We start from the raw sequence: 21,043 nt of genomic DNA on the forward strand, positions 1-21,043 counted from the left end.
CATAGTTTCTTATCTGCATTTTCCAGAATGCATTGTTATGTTCCTAAATAATACAATTCATAGTGTCCCCTTTTTTTTCCTGTGCTGGTCCTGGGCTTGAATTCAGGGCTTTGGCTCTGTCCCTGAGCTTTTGTCCTCAAGGCTAGCACTCTACCACTGGAGCCACAGCTCTACTTCTGGATTTCTGGTGATTAATTATAAATAAGAGTCTCATGAACTTTTCTTCCCAGGCTGGCTTTGAACGATGATCCTCGGATCTCAGCTTCCTGCATAGCTAGGATTAAAGGTGTGAGTCCCTAGTGCTGGGCTACAGGGTTCTAGCTGTGGTGTACTGTGCCAGCTCAGTGTGGGTGTGCTGGGTGGTTCCCCAATCCTTGTAGAGTCTGAGTGTTCTTACCAGCTGAGTTTCTGTTTTGTGATGTGAAGTTCCCCCTGGAAGGAGACTCACAGATTTCCCTTGGGGAAAACTTGGGTGTCAGCATTCTCTGGGGCTGAGACATTTGTTCTCGGAATGGCCAAGGGTTGGCATCTTTCTTGGCAGTGTTTTTTCTAAAAGCCTGCAGCTACCAGCAGCAGCAGCCAGGAGTGCGGCATCTTACCAGCCCTGGCCCAACATTGGGCAGCCCAGGCTGTGGGTCTTGAGGTCTGGTTTTCGTTCTCCCCTTACCACCTGCTGTCCAAATTCTTCCAACTTTCCAGAAACACACTATGTCTGAACTCTGTCTTCTGATTTCAATCACAGACCTTTCCTGCTGAGGAAAAGAGAAAGAAAGGATGGACTACAGTCACCAAACTTCGCTAGTCCCATGTGGACAAGACAAATACATTTCCAAGTAAGATTTTTGTATGTGGGGGTTGATATTGGGGCTTGAACTTAGGGCCTGGGTACTGTCCCTTAGCATTTTTGCTCAAGACTAGTGCTGCTATACCATTTGAGCCTCAACTCAACTTGCAGCTTTTTGGTGGTTAATTGGGGATAAGAGTCTCGGGGACCTTCCTGCTCAAGTTGACTTTGAATCATGATACTCAAATCTCAGCCTTCTGAGTTAGGATTATTGGCATAAGCTACCAGGGCCTGGCTTGGAGTAAGGGTTTTGTGGATTGTTGTTTTCTGCTGTAGTGTTGAGTCTCCAGCAGTACACTCAAGATAGAACTGTATAAGTGGGTGTGAACCACTGAAGAGGAGTGTCCCTCATGTATTAGAGAGGATGTGAGAAGGATCAAAGCAGCTTAACTTGGACCAGGTCAACAGCAAGGGTGCAGCTGTAGATAAAAACAAGCCCTTAAGCCTTGCCTGGGAAGGAAGCAAGGGAAAGCAGGGTAATAGTACCTTTTAAGGCCTCAAAAGAAGTGAATGTTGGACAGTTTCCAGGAAGAAGAGTTAACTGATGGCTACTTGATAAAACCTAAATGTTCCTGTCCCTTCAATATACATATGTTGAAATCAGCTCTCAAGGTGATGGTCTTAAGAGGCTGGGCTTTGGGAGGTGATTAGATCATGGAGAAGGAGCTGTTACCTGTGAGGTTAGTCCCCTGAGCAGAGAGGCCTGAGGGAGCTGTTGGAGGGATGCAGGATGAAGGGACTGAGGTATTTGTCCTCATCAGACACAGGGTCCAAAACAACTTGATCTGGCACTTCGCAGACTCTAGAACTGTGAGAAGTGACTTCTGATTGTTTATAAACTCATCAGTCTATAGTGGTTTTGTTTTTGGTCCCCCCCCCCCCACAGCCTGACACTGTAAAGGGAGGGTGTCTTGGCTTCAGGAGTGTGTCCTAGGACTGGTTCTTGCTAAAATTGGGCACGCATGCCCTCAGAATGGAAGGGACAGGTTCATTGTTTTCTGTGCATTAATGTCTCTTCAACTCAGAACTTTGTTTTTTGTTTTGTGAATGGGACGGAAGTGAGCCAAAATTGATTCCCCCCACACCCCCAACCTCCACCTGCCATATTAGAAAGCCAGGGCCTCCCAAGATGCTAGGCAAGCACCCTACCTGTGAGCTGCACCCCCCAATCCCCAACACCCTAATCGAGTTTTTTCCATTGCAAGTTTGAGAATATATTTTATGTCCAGCACAGGAATCTACATGTTGGCAGTTCTCCATCTTAAACAAACAACAACAAAAACTCCACAAAAACAAACAACCCCCCGGGATGTTTCCTTTATCTGAGACTAAATTGTTTTAGACACACCTGGATACACATTGGGGTTGGTATGAGATTCAGCACACCCTTAACCTTTCATCCTTCCCGAGGGACTTCTACCAGCCAGTACTTTCACATCCTGGTTTCTGCAGAATGTTCATCTTCAGTTTGCAGTCACATTCTTCACTAATGCATTCCAGCTGTGCACAATGACTCCTTCATGTAGGTTTAGCTTGTCAGGCATTTCTGGGAAATTCCAGTGGAGTTTTGACTTCTTGTGTGGTTCAAGCATCCCTCCATTGGATGGCTAGGTGAAGGACTGAACTCCCATCACCTCCTACCTACCTGGGGCTGGGCAAAAGCACATAGCTGGCAGTATCTTCAGACTCCCTCATCCTCCAAGGGCCCAAGCCTTCTGCTTACTTCTCCATAGATGACCCATTTTCTAAATCCTTGTGCCCATTGCCAAGTTTATATAAATGGCATTGAACAGTATGGTCTCTTCAATGTCTAGCTCTTTTTTACTAGGGATTAAACTCAGAGCCTTGCACTTGCTGGACAGGCATTCTACCAGCCCTACCTGTGTGTGTGTGCCTGTGTGTGTGTGTGTGTGTGTGTGTGTGTGTGTGCGTGCGTGTGCATGTGTGTGCATGTGTGTGCATGTGTGCGCGCAGCAGTCCTTGGGGCTTGAACTTAGGGCTTAGGCACTGTCCCTTAGCTTTTTCCATTCAAAGCTGGCCCTCTACCAACGGAACCACAGCTCCACTTCTGTCATTTTGACAGAGATAAGACTCTCACAAACTTTTCTGCTCGGTCTGGCTTTGCACTGTGATCCTCAGAGCTCTGTGTCTTGAGTAGCAAAGATTACAGGTGTGAGCTGCTGGTGTACACAGCTGGTGCTCACTCTGAACGTTGATCTGGAGGGAAGCTGATGGAGGGGGTGTCTTGAAGGAACTCTGTGTGTACACACGTCTCGTGTGTGTGTGTGTGTACAGGATGCCTGAGGGCAGGCTGCTGGTGAGAAACGGGGAATAGTGACAGATGTGACTTCTGTGACTTCTTCCTGACAGGAATGAACTTCTCCTGCATCTGAAGACCTACAATTTGTACTACGAAGGCCAGAACCTGCAGCTTCGACACCGAGAGGTGCTGTGACCCGCCTCTGCCCCCCCCCCAAGATCAGGCTGTCCCCAAAGGGTGGGAGCTTCCCCGTTGTTATGTCTTAGGTTCCCCGAGTCTCTCCCCCTCTTGCCACCACCACAAGTAGCCTCACTTAAGATGTCGCTGGGAGTTCCTGGGTGTGGGCCCTGTTTTGTTCTGGGAAGGATGAGTGTTCTGTTGTTTGCTGTGGGAATGCACAGGGTTGTGCCGGGGGGGGGGGGGGGGTGGAGGTGGGAGAGAGGGGCCGTTGTCCATGAAGTGACTCTCTTAGTGCCCAAGCAGCTGTCCTCTAGTTGGGCAGTGACTCTAATTTATACTCATCGGGATCCAAGTTTTGTCACTGTAGCCATTTCTTTACACAAACTCAGTGATAACACAAAGTTTTTCTCCCTAAGTCTGGCCTTGACTGATTTTCTCAAAACACTCCCTACCGTCCCTCTGACTTTGCCCTGTTCCTATCCTGACATGGAGCTTAGGCATCTCGTATCTGTTTCTGGCAAGCCCGTTGATCAGCTAGATAATGGTGGAGTAATTTATATCCAAGTGTTCTTGACTGATAAGAAGGCCCCTGGAACACCCCCTCAAACCCATTTTCAGGTTATCAATTTCCGTGGCAATTGAATCCACAGGAAGAGATAGCAGATGGTGAAATTTCAGCTGCAGAGGCAGACTGTTTGGAGATGGTAGAGGGGGTACAGTGAGTTTGGCTGTGTTCCTCAAAACAGAAGCTGTCCACTTAGGCAAAGTCCCATTGTGGGTTAAGTCTACCCTGCAATCACACAATGTACACTGATGCCAGGCCTTGGCCTCTGGAAGGCTGTATAAATAGCCTGTCTTTATACAAAGCCTTTCTTTCCAGGATCCCCAAATGCCCTTCCATTCTTCTGCCTCCTTTTACTCCCTACCCCCAGGGACGTGCCTCTGGTCCAGGGGGAGTGCTCTTTGGGGAAGATGTCATTTCACCTTGGGGAGGCTTGTCCTGAAAAAATGACTACAGCCAGGTCTACTACCTCTGCTGCCTATTCATAAAAATGAGTCCAGAGAACTGGAGGAAAGAAATCTGGCCCTGTAAGACTTTGTCCTCAATGCTTGTAATAGTGGCTGGGAATGAACAAGACTATGGTCTATAAAACAGCTTTCCTGAGTGTATCTGTGGAATCCTCAGAATGTTCCACTGCGGAAGGGTCTGATGTCAAAAGTGACATCCACGTCCCTACTTCAGAATGTAGCGATGTCCTAAGGTGAGCTTCACGTTTCATTCAGTTCTTGTTAATCAACAACCTTTGAGTATAAATGTGGGAATCCGACAGGATTTAGGCTCCTCGAAGTCCTAATACAGCATATCCACTGCTTACAGGCGCTGGGATGTTCTGCTAAGAAATTTGGTTAGCACAGCTTCTTCCAGCTCATAGCCACTTGACATCCTTTTAAGGGAACAATTCATCTGCTCGAGGAGGTAGTGTTCTACAAATAAACCCACGGAAATATTGCTTTAAATTCCCTTCATCCAGTGCAGCTCATGACATATTATTTTCCAGGATTCAATTCTTGATTCATTAGTCTGGTTAGTAAGGTATTCTGGATGATGATGATGATGATGATGATGATGATATGATAACAGGACTGAGATTCTGAACTCGGAGCCTTATACAAGGTGAGGGCTTTGCTATTTGAGCCATACTCCAGTCCTTTTTGTTTTAGTTTTATCATTTTATTTTTCAGATAGGGTCTCAATGCCCTCTGACCCAGGGCTGGCATGGATTGTGCCATCTCATTAATGCTTATTTATGCTTCCCACATAGCTGGGGTGACAGGTGGGTATCCCCACACCCAATATTTTTTTGGTTGAAATGGGTGTCAGGTGAACTTTTTGCCTGGACTGGCCTCACATCACAGTCCTCCAAATCTCTACCTTCCTGGAGTACTTAGGGTTATAGGTATAAGCCACGGCCCTGCTCATACTGGGTGAGCATTGCTACCACTGAGCTATACTCCCAGATTCATCATAGCTGCTTTTGGGAGGGGCAGTCCTGGGTAGGACTTGAACTCAGGACCAGGGCACTGTCTCTGAGCTTCTTTTACTCAAGGCTAGCACTCTACCATTTGAGCCACCGTACTACTTCTAGCTTTTCCTGTGTATGTGGTACTGAGGAATTGAACCCAGGGCTTCATACATGCTAGGCAAGCCACATTCCCTGCCCTTGTGTTGACTTTTGAAATTAACTTCTGGGTATCAGGGAACTTTTTTTTTGGGGGGGGGGGGCAATTGTGGGGCTTGAATTCAAAGGCCTGGATGCTGTCCCTGAGCGTTCTCGCTAACACTCAAAACTAACACTCCACTTTGAGCCACAGTGCCAGTTCAGGTTTTCTGGTGATTGAATGTCATGGACTTAACTGCTTGGGTTGGCTTCAAACCAGGATCATCAGATCTCAACCTTCAGAGTACTAGGATTACAGGCAGTACCTGGTGTCAAGGAATGTTTCAGCAGAGTATGCCTCAGGGCCGGGGCACGTGTGAATGCCATTTGCACCCTGTGACTACAATCCCTGCACTTTCAGTTTGAGCACATGGAGGATGTCATTTCTCTGTGTGTATGTGTGTGCGTGCGTGCGTGCACATGTGTGTGCATGCACTCACTGTCCTGGGGCTTGAACTTTGACTTGAGCCTGGGCACTGTACCTGAGCTATTTTGCTCCAAGTTAGCAAAGTTAGCAAGTTGGAGCTCCGCTTCCAACTTTTTTGGTGGTGACTTGAATTTCCCTACTCAGGCTGGCTTTAAACTGTGATCCTCAGATCTCAACCTCCTGAATAGCTTGGATTACAGGCATGAGCCACCAGTGCCCAGCTGAGGATGTCATCTTTTATATCCAGCATGCTGCTGGCTTTGGCGGGGCCTTTCTGGGTTCATCAGGTAGATTGCTTCAACAGGAAGAAGATGAGTTCATTGTGGAGGGGCTGCTGAACATCTCCTGGGGGCTGCGCCGGCCCATCCGTCTACAAATGCAGGATGACAACGAACGCATCCGCCCCCCTCCATCCTCCTCCTCCTGGCACTCTGGCTGCAACCTAGGGGCTCAAGGGTGAGTTAGGAGAATGGGGTGGGCGGGGGCCTAAGTCTCTGGGGCTTTTGTGTGTTCTTTTTTTTTTTTTTAAACCATATTTATTTTTTATTTTTTTATTTTTTTTTTTGCCAGTCCTGGGCTTGAGCTCAGGGCCTGAGCACTGTTCTTGGACTTTCTCAAGGCTAGAGCTCTACCACTTGAGCCTCAGCACCACTTCCGGCTTTTTTGTATGTATGTGGTGCCGAGGAATCGAACCCGGGTCTTCATGCATGCTAGGCAAGCACTTTAACCACTAGGCCAAACTCCCGGCCCCTTTTGTGTGTTCTTAAGCAGGTAACGGTTATGTGCTTCCTGCCAGCTTGATTCTGACTCCTGTGCCCACCTGCTTTGCCTTGGGGTGAGGAGCAAAGGGCCAGCGCTGGGTCTTAACCTCTTTCCACAACTATGGAAGAAGGGAGGGAGGAAAGAGTGGGGAGGGGAAGTGCCGAGCTTGGGGGGAGGGGTTAAGGACAATAGTGGGTCCTCCCTTATGGAAAATTCTAGTCTCTGGGGATGTTGCAAGTGGCTTGTTAGGCCAAGCCTGCAGACTTATGGAGATGTAGGCTACCCCTATCTCCCCTAAGTACCACACTGCATTGGTACTCTCAGTGCTCCAGAGGCACTGACCGCTGGAGTCTTCTGACTATCGGAACCTAGGAGAGGTCAAAGGAGCATTTGTCGTCATCTAAGAGACCCCTTAGAGGTCAGCCAGGGTCTGCTGTACACCTGCAGTCTGGGAGGTCCCTCCTTCCCTTCCTCTGGTTTCCACTGGGAGGTAGGAGGAGATAGTGTCTGCTCCTTCTCCTTCTCCTGGCTACATTGGTAAGGAAAACCTGCCATTGTCAGAACTAGCTCAACCCTGCTGTGACCAGAATTAGCACAACTTAATCTTGCCAGAACCAGCTTACAAGTTGATTCTGAGATGCTGTCACTGTTGGGATAAACCAAAACTCACAACATCCATGCTCCAGTTGATAAGAGGATTGTACTCCTGAGAGTCAAGCTTGTTGGCATAAATAAAACCAAGTTCTACTTCTTCAAGGGACACTTTGTTTCTCATCAGTGTGCTTTTTGTTTGTTTGTTTTTTGTTGGTTGTGGGGCTTGAACTCTGGGCCTAAGCATTGTCCCTGAGCTCTTTAGCTCAAGTCTACCGCTCTACCCTACCACTTGAGCCACAGCACTACTTCTGGTTTTCTGGTGGTTAATTGGAGATGAGTCTCACAGACTTTTGTGCCTGGGCTGGCTTTGAACCATGATCCTCAGATCTCAGCCTCTTGAGTAGCTAGTATTACAGGCATGAGCCACTAGCACCTGGCATCAGTATAATTTTGTGTTGTTGTTGGTGGTGGTGGTGTGTGTATGATGTTTTAAGGGACTTAGGGTTATTGTTTCTTCTTGTTTTTGTTTTTCTTAAATTCAGGGCTATTTACTTTCTAGACAGATATTCCACCACTTGAGCCATGACTCCAGCTCCTGTCCCTTTTTTGGTGCCAGAACTAGGGCTTGAACTCAGGGCCTGGATTCTTTCTCTTTGCTTTTTTTGTTCAAGGCTAGTGCTCTACCACTTAAGCCACGTGGGGCTCCACTTGCAGCTTTTGGGTAGTTAATTAGACATAAGAGGCTAGTCGACTTTTCTGCCTGGGTTGGCTTCCAGCCATGACTTTCAGATTTCAGCCTTCTGAGTAGCCAGGATTACGTAGGTATGAGTCATGGGTGCTTGGCTTTCCCGCCTCTCTTTGTGTTGGTTATTTTCAAGATAGTATTTTGCTTTGTGCCTGGGCCAACTGGACTGGGATCCTCTTCCTTCTGCTTCCCTGTGTCACTGGGGATAACTCAAGTGCACCACTACACCCAGCCACTGTGCATCCTGGAGCTGGGAAAACAGGTGCATGCTACAGCACGCAGCCATTGGTTGAGATGGATCTCACACATTTTCTACCTAAACTAACCTGGAAAAGGAATACCCTGATCTTCTCCTCCTACGCAGCTAATATTACAGGCTTGAGTTACCACACCCGCCTGAACTTGGATTTTTAGGATCAAGTAACTGGCTTTGTTCCCTTACAAAACTTGCTAATGTTGGCTGCATTTAGGCCCCAATCTGGGTGGAGTGTGCCTGCTTCTGCTCAGCCAAAACCACAGTGATGTGTTCTGTTGGCTACAAGGAACATTTTGTTAAACTCTGTTGTCAAATCTATCTTTCCTTATGTTTTGAGAGATTGACCCTGGGGCTTGTCTGTGTTTCGCCAAATAGAATTTATGATGGGCTGGGCAGTGGTAGCTCACGCCTGTAATCCTAGCCACTCAGGAGGCTGAGATCTAAGGATCATAGTTCAAAGCTACCACAAGCAGGAAAGTCCATAAGACCTTGATCTCTACTTAATTACCAGAAAATTGGAAGCTTTCGTTATCATACTGACTGCTGAAAAGGAGTGTCCAATTGTCCAATTCCAGGGGAAGAAGAAGCTGAAAAGATAGCTTGAGAAGAAGAGCAGTTATTTGTGTGTGTGTGTGTGTGTGTGTGTGTGTGTGTGTGTGTGTGTGTGTGTATGTGTGTGTAGCTCAAAGTAGTAGAGTGCTAACCTTCAGCAAAAGAGCTTAGGGATAGTGCCTGAGACCTGAGTTCAAGCCTACAACTGACAACAAAAGAAAAAAAGAAAAAGAATTTATGGAGGAAAGTCATGCCTATCTCATTGGGCAACACTTTTGGCCAACTGTTATTCTTGTAGCTTTAACACTTCCACTACGCTTGATTTCCAATGTGCCAGACCCTGCTTGACTCTGAATCCTCCATTGTTACATTCTATTTCCTAAGTGAGAGGACTTCAGAAATTCCGTTTGGGCTGGGCAGCTGAGGGGCTCTTCACTCTGAGCATTTGCTTATTCCCCTCTGTGCCATCAAGCTGGTCTTGATTGGCTCTTGAAGCCTAAAAATATGTCGAGAGTTTTCAGGAATGTGTCCTGGATGCCAGGGAAACCTAAGTGATTGCTTGGGTCACTGCGTTCAGAAGGATGCTGATGCCAGAGGGCACGGGACGGAGGAGTGGAATATGATTGCCCCCAGTGCTGAGAAGTTATCACAGACCCTGAGAAGATCCATTCTGGGGTTCTGAACAGAAATTCTGGCTGGCATCAATGGCTCAGGCCTATCATCCTAGCCACATAGGAGCCTAAAATCTGAGCTTTGTAGTTTAAAGCCAATGCAGGTGGAAAAACCTGGGAGACGTATGTCCAATTAACCACTCAAATATGACAAGTGGAGGTGTAACTCAATTTGTAGAGCAATAGCCTTCAACAAGGAAGCTAAGGGACAGTGCCTAGGCCCTGAGTTCAAACCCTAATACTGGCACACACACAAGCACAGATTAAGATTTCCAATTTTGTCTTCCCTAAACACCATCATCTCTGGATTACAAGGCCTGTCATGAAGCCCAAACTTCTTCCATTGTCCTTTCTGGCTTGGGGCAATTGTTTTCCAGTTACGTGAGCAAACCCATGTCTCAAGTCACAGTGGCCCTTTCTCCAGTTTGGCTGGGGCCTCCATTCATGCAATACTGGGGTCCCTGCCAGCAGCAACTGGGCCAGGGTTTCCTGGATGCTCAGAGCAGCCAATCGATTTAGCCTTCATTTCTTGTACATGCCAGAAGCAATTTCTAATGTATTCCTCTCACAGAAATGAATCCAGATTGGAATCCTCTTCTAAGAAACAAATGGCTGTTAATCGGGGTCTTTGAATAAGCCACAAACCCTACAACATGCTTCGAAATTCAGTGTGGGTAATATACATGCTTAGTTCTGAGGGGTTCTCCTCGCTAGGCTTATGATCTAGGTGTTTGCACAGCTCCAGATGCTAAGAAAGAAGATCTTTTTTCTTCAGAACCCCCTGCTCTTCAGCCAGTGCGCAGCCTGGGAGCAGGGCCAGCGTTCTGAGATGCTCACTAGCCTGCCTGCATCCTTCATGACCGACTTGATGTGTGCTGCTGCCTGGCCTGGCACTGACAAAACTTCCTCTTGTAGGCTGCAGGGGGTGGTAAAGGTCTCCTCGCAGAGGCTAACCTAGTCTTCCCTTTGCTTGTGTTCTGCCTACAGCACCATTCTGAAGCCCCTCACCATGCCAAACATTCAGATTTCAGAGGTGGATGCACCTGAGAGTGACCAGACACCAAGTCCCACAGGTACAGGAGAATCGGGCTGTGCGTCGCTGGGGCCACCTGCTGTGACATATGCTAGAAACATGGTTTACATGGGAATACCTCAAACTCTTTTGGTTCAGGATTGGGAAGGTATTGAAAAGAGACCATTCAAATCTCTTACTGGGCACTGGTGGCTCATGCCTATAAATCCTAGCTTCTCAGCAGGCTGAGATCTGAGGATGGAAGTTGAAAGCCAGCCTGGGGAGGAAAGCCCATGAGACTTTTATCTCTAATTAACCACCATAAAACCAGAAGTGGTGCTGTGGCTCAGAGTGGTAGAGCACTAGCATTGGGCAAAAAGAGCTCAGGGACAGTGCCTAGGCCCTGAGTTCAAGCCCTACAACCATGTATGTATGTATGTATGTATATACATATATATGTATATAATCTCTCCATTTACCCACCGGTTGAACTTGCCTTTCTAGAAGCCAGCAGATCACATCCCTCCCCAGTCTGTGCAAATATGAACAACACTCACTCACATTTCCTTTGAAGCTGTATACAATTTCTTCTTTTCTGCGTGTACAAGCGACCACTGTGATATTTTAGCAACATATCCTGGTATTACATAAATCCATCAAAAACTTCCTCTTTGTGTGTGTGTGTGTGTGTGTGTATGTGTGTGTGTGTGTGTGTGTGTGTGTGTTTGTGTGCCAGTACTGGGGCTTGAACTCAAAGACCTGAACCTAAGGAACACTCAAGTATTCCTAACTTTTTTCTTTTTCACTACTACTTGAGCCATACCTCCACTTCTGGCTTTTTGGTAATTAATGGGAGATAGTTTTACAGACTTTCCTGCCCAGGCTGTCTTTGAACTGTAGCCCACAGATCTCAGCCTTCTTGTTTTGGAGCGTGTAGTTCAGTGGCATTGAATACATCATAAAATTGTGCAATCATAACCACTTCCAAAACTTGTTTCGTCTTATAAAACTGAAATGAAGGGCTGTAGCTTACTGATAGAACACGAGAACAAGACCTTGGATTCAATCCTCAGCACTGCAATATTGTGTGCGTGTTGTGTGTGTGTGTGTGTGTGTGTGCGTGCACATGCGTGTGTGCATGTGTAGGTGTAGCTCAAGTAATAGAGCACCATCCTTGAGTGGTAAAAGCTGTGAATCTGAATCTCTCCTAAGAATGGAATCACACCGTCCTTGTCCATTAGGGGACTGGCTCATTTCACTCAGCATTAGCTCCTCAAGCTCACCCATGATCTAGCATGTGTGGGTTTGGGGTATCTCAAGGTCCTTAGCTCATGTGCTGTGCACTGCTCTGCATTCTGTAGCTGTAGTAACCCTTCCAAACCTTCACTATGCCTCCAGACTCTAGGGGCCTGAAGCCTGTGCAGGAAGACACACCTCAGCTGATGCGCACGCGCAGTGATGTCGGTGTGCGTCGCCGTGGCAACGTGAGGACGCCCAGTGACCAGAGACGAATCAGACGCCACCGCTTTTCCATCAATGGCCACTACTATAACCACAAGGTAGAGTGGGATGGAAAGGAAAGGGAAGGGGAAAGCCTGCGGGGGGGGGGGGGAGGGAGTGACACACCTCGCTGGGCATCTTGTGGGATACTTAGGAAGCCATTTGCTGTTCAGTGACTGAACTGTGGGTGGGTTATAGGTTCTTCTTGCCTTCTGAAGATAAGAAATCTCAGGTCATTGGGCTGGGAGTTTGGCCTAGTGGTAGAGTGCTTACCTAATATGCATGAAGACCTGGGTTCGATTCTTCAGTACCACATATGTAGAAAAAAAAAGTCGGAAGTGGTGCAGTGGCTCAAGTGGTAGAGCTCTAGCCTTGAGGAAAGCTCAAGGACAGTGCACAGGCCCTGAGTTCAAGCCTCAGGACTGGCAAAAAAAAAAAAAAAAAAAAAAGGAAGGAAGGAAAGGACTCTATCTCAGGTCAGGAAGACTCCCCTTCCCAAGGTAGTAGATGGCGTCTGTGGGGTACAAAGCAGCACCCCACTATAACTGTGAAAGCCCCATAAACATATGGTCAATAAATACCCCACTCTGTATAGCATTGTCTCTCCCTGACCCTGTTCCTTTCACAGTCAGAATTGGTACCCATTTGAACTGTCCCTGGTTAAGCAGTGCCTGTCTCAGATCAACCAGCTGCCCACCCCACCCCAAGCTAGGCATCCCCTCTTTTCTTCTGGCTTCTTGGTTCAAATGCCACCAGTACATGCAAGTGGAGCATGGCTAGAAACCTTCTGCCCGAGTCCCAGGGAAGCAGCATTATGGGCAGTTTGCTTAGAGAGGAGGTCTGATTATCTGGAATTCCTTCTCCCAACCCTGCCCTGAACAGTCCCGAGGCCCCCCGCCCCCGCCCATGCCCACCCAGAAGGGTTTGGGGGACTGACTTAGGTGGCCTGGCCTCCAGAGATGATTTGAAGACAGGCAGAGACTCTCCAGGTTGCCATGGAGCTTGTAGGGAGTGCATTTTGCTGCACAACGGTCACTGTGCCCTGTACCACCGGGGTTTTAGTGCTCTCCCCTCCTCCTGTCCTGAGCACCCCCCTCTATTGACAGACTTCAGTGTTCACGCCAGCCTATGGCTCCATCACCAATGTCCGCATCAACAGCACCATGACCACCCCGCAGGTTCTGAAGCTGCTGCTCAACAAATTTAAGGCAAGTGTCCTAGCTGTCTGCCCACCTTAGGGACCACAGTGGGAAATGAGAATCTTTGGAGCAGGTGTGGGGGGTACAGAAGATTGGCTTCTTTAGAGTCTTGCTATCAAGGCCAGGTCTCCTGGCTCATTCTAGAGCTTCTTAGAAAAGCAGATTCTTGCTGGATGCAGGTGGCTGGTGTGTTTCTATAATCCTAGCTACTTAGGAGGCTGAGATATGAGGATCATGGGTAGGAAAGTCTATGAGAAGTCTATAAGACCCAGATTGGATTCCTCATTACCACATATGTAGAAAAAGCCAGAAATGGTGCTATGGCTCAATTGATAGAGCTCTAGTCTTGAGAAAGCCAAAAGACAGTTTTCAGGCCCTGAGTTCAAGCCCTGGGACTGCCAAAAAAAAAAAAAATAGTCTAGGAGATCTTATCTCCAATTAACCACCAGAAAACCAGAAGTGGAAGCCAGGCGAGGTAGCTCACGCCTGTAATCCTAACTACTCAGGAGGCTGAGATCTGAGGATCAAAGTTCAAAGCCAGCCTGGGCACAAAAGGACCTGAGACTCTTGTCTCCAATTAGCCCTCTAGAAAATGGGAAGTGGGCTTGGCTCAAGGGTAGGGTGTTAGCCTTGAGTTGAAGAGCTCAGGGACAGCGTCCAGGCCGAGTTCAAGCCTCATGACCCCCCAAAAAAAGAAAACAACAGAAGTGGAGCTGTGGCTCAAAGTAGGGAGCACTAGCCTTAAGGAAAGAAGTTCAGGGATAGCCCCAGGCCCAGAGTTCAAATCTCATGACCAAAACAACAACAATGACAACAACAAAAAAACAAAACAAAACAAAACAACAACAAAAACAACCCTCAGAGAAGCCTAAACTGTGGCTTTCTGTGTTGAGGAGAGAGTGTCGGGCAGCTAGGATGATTAACTTGTCTCTTCTCCTGATTCAGATTGAGAATTCTGCAGAGGAGTTTGCGTTGTATGTGGTCCACACCAGTGGTGGTAAGTAAGAGGCACACATGGACCTCAGAAGTTTTAATTAATCTGAAATAGCAAGCTGAAAAAAAAATACCTCAGTCTCATCCTGCTGTTGTTTGGGTTTTGGAGCCTTCCAAACATTGTTTGCTTCCAAGCTTAGTGAGCTTTCTGGGAACAAGGTGCTGGGAAGCGACACAGATGGGAAGTAAACTAGACTTCATGTTTCTTTCTTTCTTTCTTTCTTTCTTTCTTTCTTTCTTTCTTTCTTTCTTTCTTTTTTTTTTGCCAGTCCTGGGCTTGAGCTCAGGGCCTGAGCACTGTCCTTGGGTTTTCTCAAGGCTTGAGGTCTACCATTTGAGCCTCAGTATCACTTCTGGCTTTTTTCTATGTATGTGGTACCAAGAAATTGAATCCAGGTCTTCATGCATGCTAGGCAAGCACTCTACCACTAGGCCAAACTCCCAGCCCCATTTTTTTTTTCTTTTTGTCAGTCATGGGTCTTGAACTCAGGGCCTGAGTGCTGTCCCCAAACTCTCTCATTCAATGCTCTACCACTTTGAACCACAGCATCACTTCTGGTTTTCTGTCTGCTTGTTGGAAATAAGAGTCTCAAGGAAACATTCCTGCCTGGGCTGGCCTTGAACCCCAATTCTGATTCTCAGTTCTCAGCCTTCTGAGTAGCTAGGATTATAGGCATGAACCACTAGTGCCTTGCTTTTTTTAAAAAAAGTTATTATAAAGGTGATGTACAGAGGGGTTGCAGTTCCATTAGTCAGGGAAAGAGTACAATTCTTTTTGAACAATGTCACCCCTTCGTTAGCTCTGTCCTAGTTTTTCCCTCTAATTTTTTTTAGGGACTAGAGGTGCCTCATACAGGTACCTCACACCTGTAATCCTAGCTAGCTACTCAGGAGGCTGAGACCTGAGGATCAAAGTTGGAAGCTAACCAGGGTAGGAAACCCAGGAAACTCTTTATCTCTAATCAACCACGCAAAAAAAAAAAAAAAAAAGCCAGGAGCAGAGCTGTAGTTCAAATGGTAGATTGCTAGCCTTGAGTAAAAAAGCTCCAGGACAGTGTCCGGGCCCTGAGTTCAAGTCCCAATATGGGTGAGGAAAAAAAAAAGGAATAGAGGATGATAATCCCTATGCTTTTTTTTTTGGTCATGGGGCCTGAACTCTTAGCCTGGGCACCATTCCTGAGCTTTTCAGCTCAAGGCTACTACCCTACCCCTTGAGCCCCAGTGCCACTTCTGGTTTTCTAGTGCCTGGGCTGGCTTTAAACTGAGATCCTTAGATCTGAGCCTCCTGAGTAGCTAGGATTACAGGTGTGAGCCACCAGCCCAGTGAAAGTTTATTATTCTTATCTCCAATTAATCAGAAAAAAAAGAGGAACTGGAGATTTGGCTCAATTAAGAGAGTGTTAGCCTTGAGTGAACAAAGTCTAGCAAGACCCTGAGTTTCAACCATCCCTCTCCCCACAAAAAAATAAAGTCTCCTGACATGCATGGCCACATCTTCTAAGATGCGTGGTGCGTTTAGACTCCCTGAGTCGACCACTACTCTTGGCAAGAAAAGCCTCCGGCCAAATTCAGGCCTACTTATGCTTGTGATTCCAGAGAAACAGAAGCTGAAGAACACTGATTACCCGCTGATTGCCCGAATCCTCCAGGGCCCCTGTGAGCAAGTGTCTAAAGTGTTCCTGATGGAGAAGGACCAGGTAGAGGAAGTCACTTATGACGTGAGTTTCCTGTGATTGGACGGTCTGTTTTCGGGTGGGTGAGGATTTGGTTGGAGTGTGGCATGAGTTTTTAAACAAGGATTATGTCCCCTCTGACTGCCATTCTTCCATATCAGCTTTCTTTCTTTTCCTTTCCTTTTTTTTTTTTTTTTTGCCAGTCCTGGGACTTGAACTCAGGGCCTAGCACTGTCCTTGAACTTTGCTTAAGGCTAGCACTCTACCACTTGAGCCACACAACCCCACTTCCGGCTTTTTCCTATGTATGTGGTACTGAGGAATTGAACCCCAGGTCTTCGTGCATGCTAGGCAAGCACTCTACCACTAGGCTAAGCTCCCAGCCCCTGATATCAGCTTTTCGTGGAGTCAGTTGAGGATATTCCCACAGGGCTGTGGGAATTGTTAAAGGGATTATCCAGAGTGGGAGTGAGGAGTGATTTTCCCTGAAGAAATGAATTTTTGTAATCATTTCTGAGGAACTTTAGGGGTTTGAACAGTTTTTTGGTTTTTTTGCACTCCCTTAGGAGCATCAAGAAGCCAGCAGTGATTTTTTTTTAACCTCACTGTATGTTTTAGCCTTTGCTGTAGTAACAGACTTCCTCCAAATTTCCATAGCTTTGTGCTCTGCGTGTGACTCTGCCAGCTGTGAAGCAGCAACTCTGCTTTGGGCTGAGCTGAGCTCACGTCTTCATCCTGTATCTCATTCAGAGAGCCAACATGAGGGAACAATGGCTTTGTGGGGTATGTTTACAGATGATGGCTAGAGCTTCGGAAACCTAGGTGAATCACACAAGCTCATTTAAGATGTCTTTTAAGATTTAATGTCCATCATATCTACACACATTGCAATGACTAAAGCAAGTCACACAGCCAAGCGCAGCATTAATAGGGTGGAGAAATGTCCTTGTCTCATCAAGGAGAGTTGATACACAGTCAGGTAAGGAGTCTGATGGGAGAGGAGAAGCTTTCCCCTAACTAACTTACTTGGGAGCTTCTCACAGCCATTCAGAAGCAAGCTTCCACCTGAATGCTTGCTTGAGACTTAAATTGTCACTCGGAACCATACTGATTCCTCAAATTCTCTTAGGGGAGAATAATGAGTTATACACACTTTTTTTTTTTTTTTTCAGTGCCAGGAAATGAGTCCCGGGCTTCATGTATGCTAGACAAGCACTCTACCTCTGAGCTAACCTCAGCCCTAGAGGATTTATCACATAAGTTCAATTTTTTTCTCTGTGACACTGTATCAAGAGAGAATGCTTTTCCATATTGGACATCATCCAAATCTTGGCTTAGATGCACAAGATGGAAAGTGAGACATTGTGACGTGGTGTCCTGTAAATCCTGCACGCTCATTGAGAAAGCCTGGCTCTTTAAGGACTTTGCCTTAACCAATCCTGGGTTTGTGGGAAAACAGATGTCTCAAGGCTGTACACCTTACAGAAGAGGAATACAAAAGCCAATGCTGGGAGTGGGTGTGCATCCCAGACTAACTTTATGTCACCTTTCTCAGGTAGCCCAGTACATTAAGTTTGAGATGCCTGTTCTTAAAAGCTTCATTCAGAAACTTCAGGAGGAGGAAGATCGGGAGGTGAAGAAGCTGATGCGAAAGTAAGTATGGTGCTGGTTTGGTTTCTCCTTGGTCTTCAGTGAGATAGGCCTCTGTCTGTGTGCCCTGCAGAGCTAATACTGGCCTGCTGGCCTGTTGTGTGTGACTGGATTTTTCCCAGGGGTTACTGCTCATAAGTATGATCTCAGATGAGGTATGAACTCTAAGTGTTTTTGGTTTCTGTACTTTTTTTTTTTGCCAGTTCTGGGGCTTGAACTCAGGGCCTGGGCACTGGCCTTGGGCATTTTTGCTCAAGGCAGCATTCTGCCACTTGAGCCACAGTGCCACTTCTGGCCTTTTCTGTCTATGTGGTACTAGGGCTTCATGTATGCTAAGCGAGCACTCTACCACTAGGCTATGCTCCCAGACCCCGGTTTCTGTATTTCTTGTGTCAGTTATCTCTCTGTCTCTGTCTCTGTCTCTGTCTCTCTCTGTCTCTGTCTCTATCTCTGTCTGTCTCTATCTCTGTCTCTCTCTGTCTCTCTCTCTCTCTCTCTCTTTTTTTTTTTTTGCCAGTCCTGGCCTTAGGCTCAGGGCCTGAGCACTGTCCTTGGATTTTTCTCAAGGCTAGAACTCTACCACTTGAGCCTCAGCACCACTTTGGCTTTTTTTTCTATGTATATAGTACTGAGGAATCGAACCCGGGTCTTTGTGCATACTAGGCAAGCACTCTACCACTAGGCCAAACTCCCGACCCCTTCGCTCTCTTTCTCTCATGAACTTTCCTGCCCAAGGTGGCTTCAAACCCTGACCCTTAGATCTCAGTCCCCTAAGTAACTAGAATTACAGCATATGCCAGCATTTGGCAATTATTTTGAACTCAGGACCTTGTGACTGCTAGACATGCACTCTACCATGTCTTCCCTTCCTTTGCCAAGCCTTTCTAATCATCATAAAATAATCGAATTAGGATTTGGCCTCATTATTCCTGCTGTGAAAATGAATGAACACAAGCAAGGAAATGGCTAGACTATGGCAGAAGCAAAGGGACAGTTACGTGGGTGCTGGGAAGGCCCTGAGGAAGGGCTGTGTTCCCCACTGCCCTCTACCAGAGCTGGTTCTCACCCCCAGGTACACTGTGCTCCGGTTAATGATTCGGCAAAGGCTGGAGGAGATAGCCGAGGCCCCAGCAGCAATCTGAGCCATGGGAACCAGGGGATCCAGACACCCTCGGGGTTGTCATGGGCCAGAGAATACCCACTGGAAGCTGGGCGCTTTCCTTCCATGGAAATGTTTAATTGCGACGTCCCCCAGCTCTGTCATTTGCTCCATGGAACAGGATGGAGAAGCCAGAAGACAACTCCGAACCCCAGATCCCTGGTTCCGTCTTTTTCACTTGTAAGGACTTTTATTTCTATCTGGAGGACCAAAACTATGTACATGCATGTTGTGTACATGTACACATGCACAATGCAAATCTTACGTGCCTCACTGTGATTTACACACGCGGTTGATTCCAAGCAACAACCTCGAGTGCCATAAGGTTGGCAGAGTCGCCACCCTCGGCAGAAGAGACAGATGAACACTGATCTGAGGGGCTTTGGCTAAAGAAAATATTTCTTCCCTTCAGTGTCAGGGCAGTCACACCAAACTGGTCCATGTGTGGAAGGAAAGAAGATTCCACCAGCTCACCATTTGAGGACTTAAAAGTTCAAAGAAATTCTTCTGTTGGGCGCTGGTTTCTCATGCATGGAACCTTAGCTATTCAGGAGGCTGAGAGCTGAGGATCCCTGTCTGAAGCCAGCATGGGCAGAAACATACATGTGACTCTTACCTCTAGTTCACCAGCAAAAAAGACATAAGTGGAGCTGTGGCTCAAACCAGAAGTGGTACTGTGGGCAGCGCAGCACCCAGGCCCTGAGCTTAAGCTCCAGTATTGGCACACTCACACATACAAAGAAATTCTCCCTGTAGGTCTAGAATGATGGGTGACCGTACGATTCTTGGAAACGAACAAAATGATACCCCCACACTCTTGGGGCAAATTTGATGGTGAGGAAAAGATGGCAAGACAGAAGCAATGAACTGACAAGTTTTTACACTGGAAATGTTTGTTGATGGCTTTCAGTAAGAGGAATGGATTCAGCCTCTGTCCCCACTCCACCACTACTGTGAGAGTCAGCAGAGCCTGTCCCTTCCACCAAGCTGCCAACACATTTCCCTGGTGTCTCCTGGGGGTAAAGAAAGTCTCAGGAGACAAAGGAGACTGTTGGGCACGTGGGCCTGACTGGCTCGTGCTCAGGACCTGACTTGATCTGGTTTGGTGGATAGGAAGCTTCCAAGCTCCTTCCTTCATGAAAGGGAAGAGTAAAGGCCACTTGTTAGGAAGGGCAGGTGCCTGGGAACAGACCAACCTCCCACCAGCAAGAGAGCTTGCACTGAGAGCTGGGGCGAGGTGTATGAAGTCGTGAAGTTTTACTTCCCCAGCCTCTGGATTCTTATAGCTTCCCTCGCCTTGTGCATGGAGGTGCAATCCAAGAATGAGGACTCTCTGAGGAAGGTTTGCATAGTTAGGCAGCTGAGAGAAGGAAGGAAAGTCTCTGGCCAGTACCCTGAAGGAAGGTAAATGTTTGGGACAGAGTACTCTCCTCACCCCCCAGACATGCCTGTGTTTTTGGCCTCCTCCAATGCCTCATTAAAGGTCTCACAGTTGTAGTTTCTCTGTGAATTTTCAGAAAGATGGCATGCTGCCAGTAGGCACATTGCCAAAGAGCTCTTAACAAGCTTCCTCCTCGGGGGCAGCACCCCTATTCCCCCAACCCCAAGGAGTTGAAAGCCAGAGGGGCTGTGTATCAAGCAGACACTTCAGTAGATTTCAGCAAAATGCACAAACTTGGGGTGGGGGCAGGGATTGGGGGCCCAAGCAAGGCTTCCTTTGTCAACCCATGAGAAAGAGCAGTTTTGTGTGCAGACCTATTCCCAGATTTGCATTAGAAAAAAAAAAAAAAAAGAAAACTGGTCTGAGATTTTTTTTTTCTCTTCCAGTTGTTTTTATCTAGAATGTTCAAAGTCTTCATCACTCCAGTAATTCTCCTTTGGGTGGGGGGGCAGGGAGGAAGAATATCAAGAATATCCACAAAGCAAATTTCTAACTCTTATTGGACAGCTATTTCTGGTTTATAGAAGTTCTCTTTAATTTGCACTAGCTCTCCGATCTGATCCTATTAAATATGGAAATGTCACAGAATGCCAGGTTGCTAGGTCACTTTCTAAGAACATGAGACCAAAGAAGCCTTGGCTTTTAAAAAGTGGGGTTCAGAGTGGGAGTGAAAGAAAGCACATTAACTTACCCTACATTTATACTAGTGTAGGCCACGGTAGACATCATTTTCTCACACCCTAATGATCTGGTCAAGGATTTTGGAAACAGCTGGGCACTGGGGCTCAGGCCTATATCCTAGCTACTCAGGGGCAGGGACTGAGATCTGCATATCCCAATTCAAAACTAGCCAGGGCAGGAAGGTCTATGAGACTCTTTTGTGCAGTTAGCCAGCAAAACATCAGA

General features: G+C 47.1%; 1 protein-coding gene across 2 annotated transcripts in view; it reads left to right on the plus strand.

Annotated features, from left to right (window-relative positions):
• Rassf2 (Ras association domain family member 2) overlaps positions 1–19,416 on the plus strand; it is a 37,829-nt gene extending 18,413 nt beyond the window's left edge. For both annotated transcript variants that reach the window (XM_090352037.1, XM_090352038.1), the window contains exons 3-12: positions 743–833; positions 3,215–3,290; positions 6,235–6,386; positions 10,498–10,583; positions 11,921–12,081; positions 13,129–13,230; positions 14,167–14,218; positions 15,811–15,932; positions 17,443–17,540; positions 18,610–19,416. In XM_090352037.1, the coding sequence (XP_090208163.1) occupies positions 775–833; positions 3,215–3,290; positions 6,235–6,386; positions 10,498–10,583; positions 11,921–12,081; positions 13,129–13,230; positions 14,167–14,218; positions 15,811–15,932; positions 17,443–17,540; positions 18,610–18,679 (978 nt within the window). In that variant the 5' untranslated portion in view covers positions 743–774 and the 3' untranslated portion in view covers positions 18,680–19,416. The remainder of the gene's footprint in view (positions 1–742; positions 834–3,214; positions 3,291–6,234; positions 6,387–10,497; positions 10,584–11,920; positions 12,082–13,128; positions 13,231–14,166; positions 14,219–15,810; positions 15,933–17,442; positions 17,541–18,609) is intronic.
• The last annotated feature ends 1,627 nt before the right edge of the window (positions 19,417–21,043 follow it).

The sequence above is a fragment of the Megascapheus bottae genome, chromosome 18 (assembly GCF_031878675.1).
Source record: "Megascapheus bottae isolate mThoBot1 chromosome 18, mThoBot2.hap1, whole genome shotgun sequence".
Taxonomy (NCBI): Eukaryota; Metazoa; Chordata; class Mammalia; order Rodentia; family Geomyidae; genus Megascapheus; species Megascapheus bottae.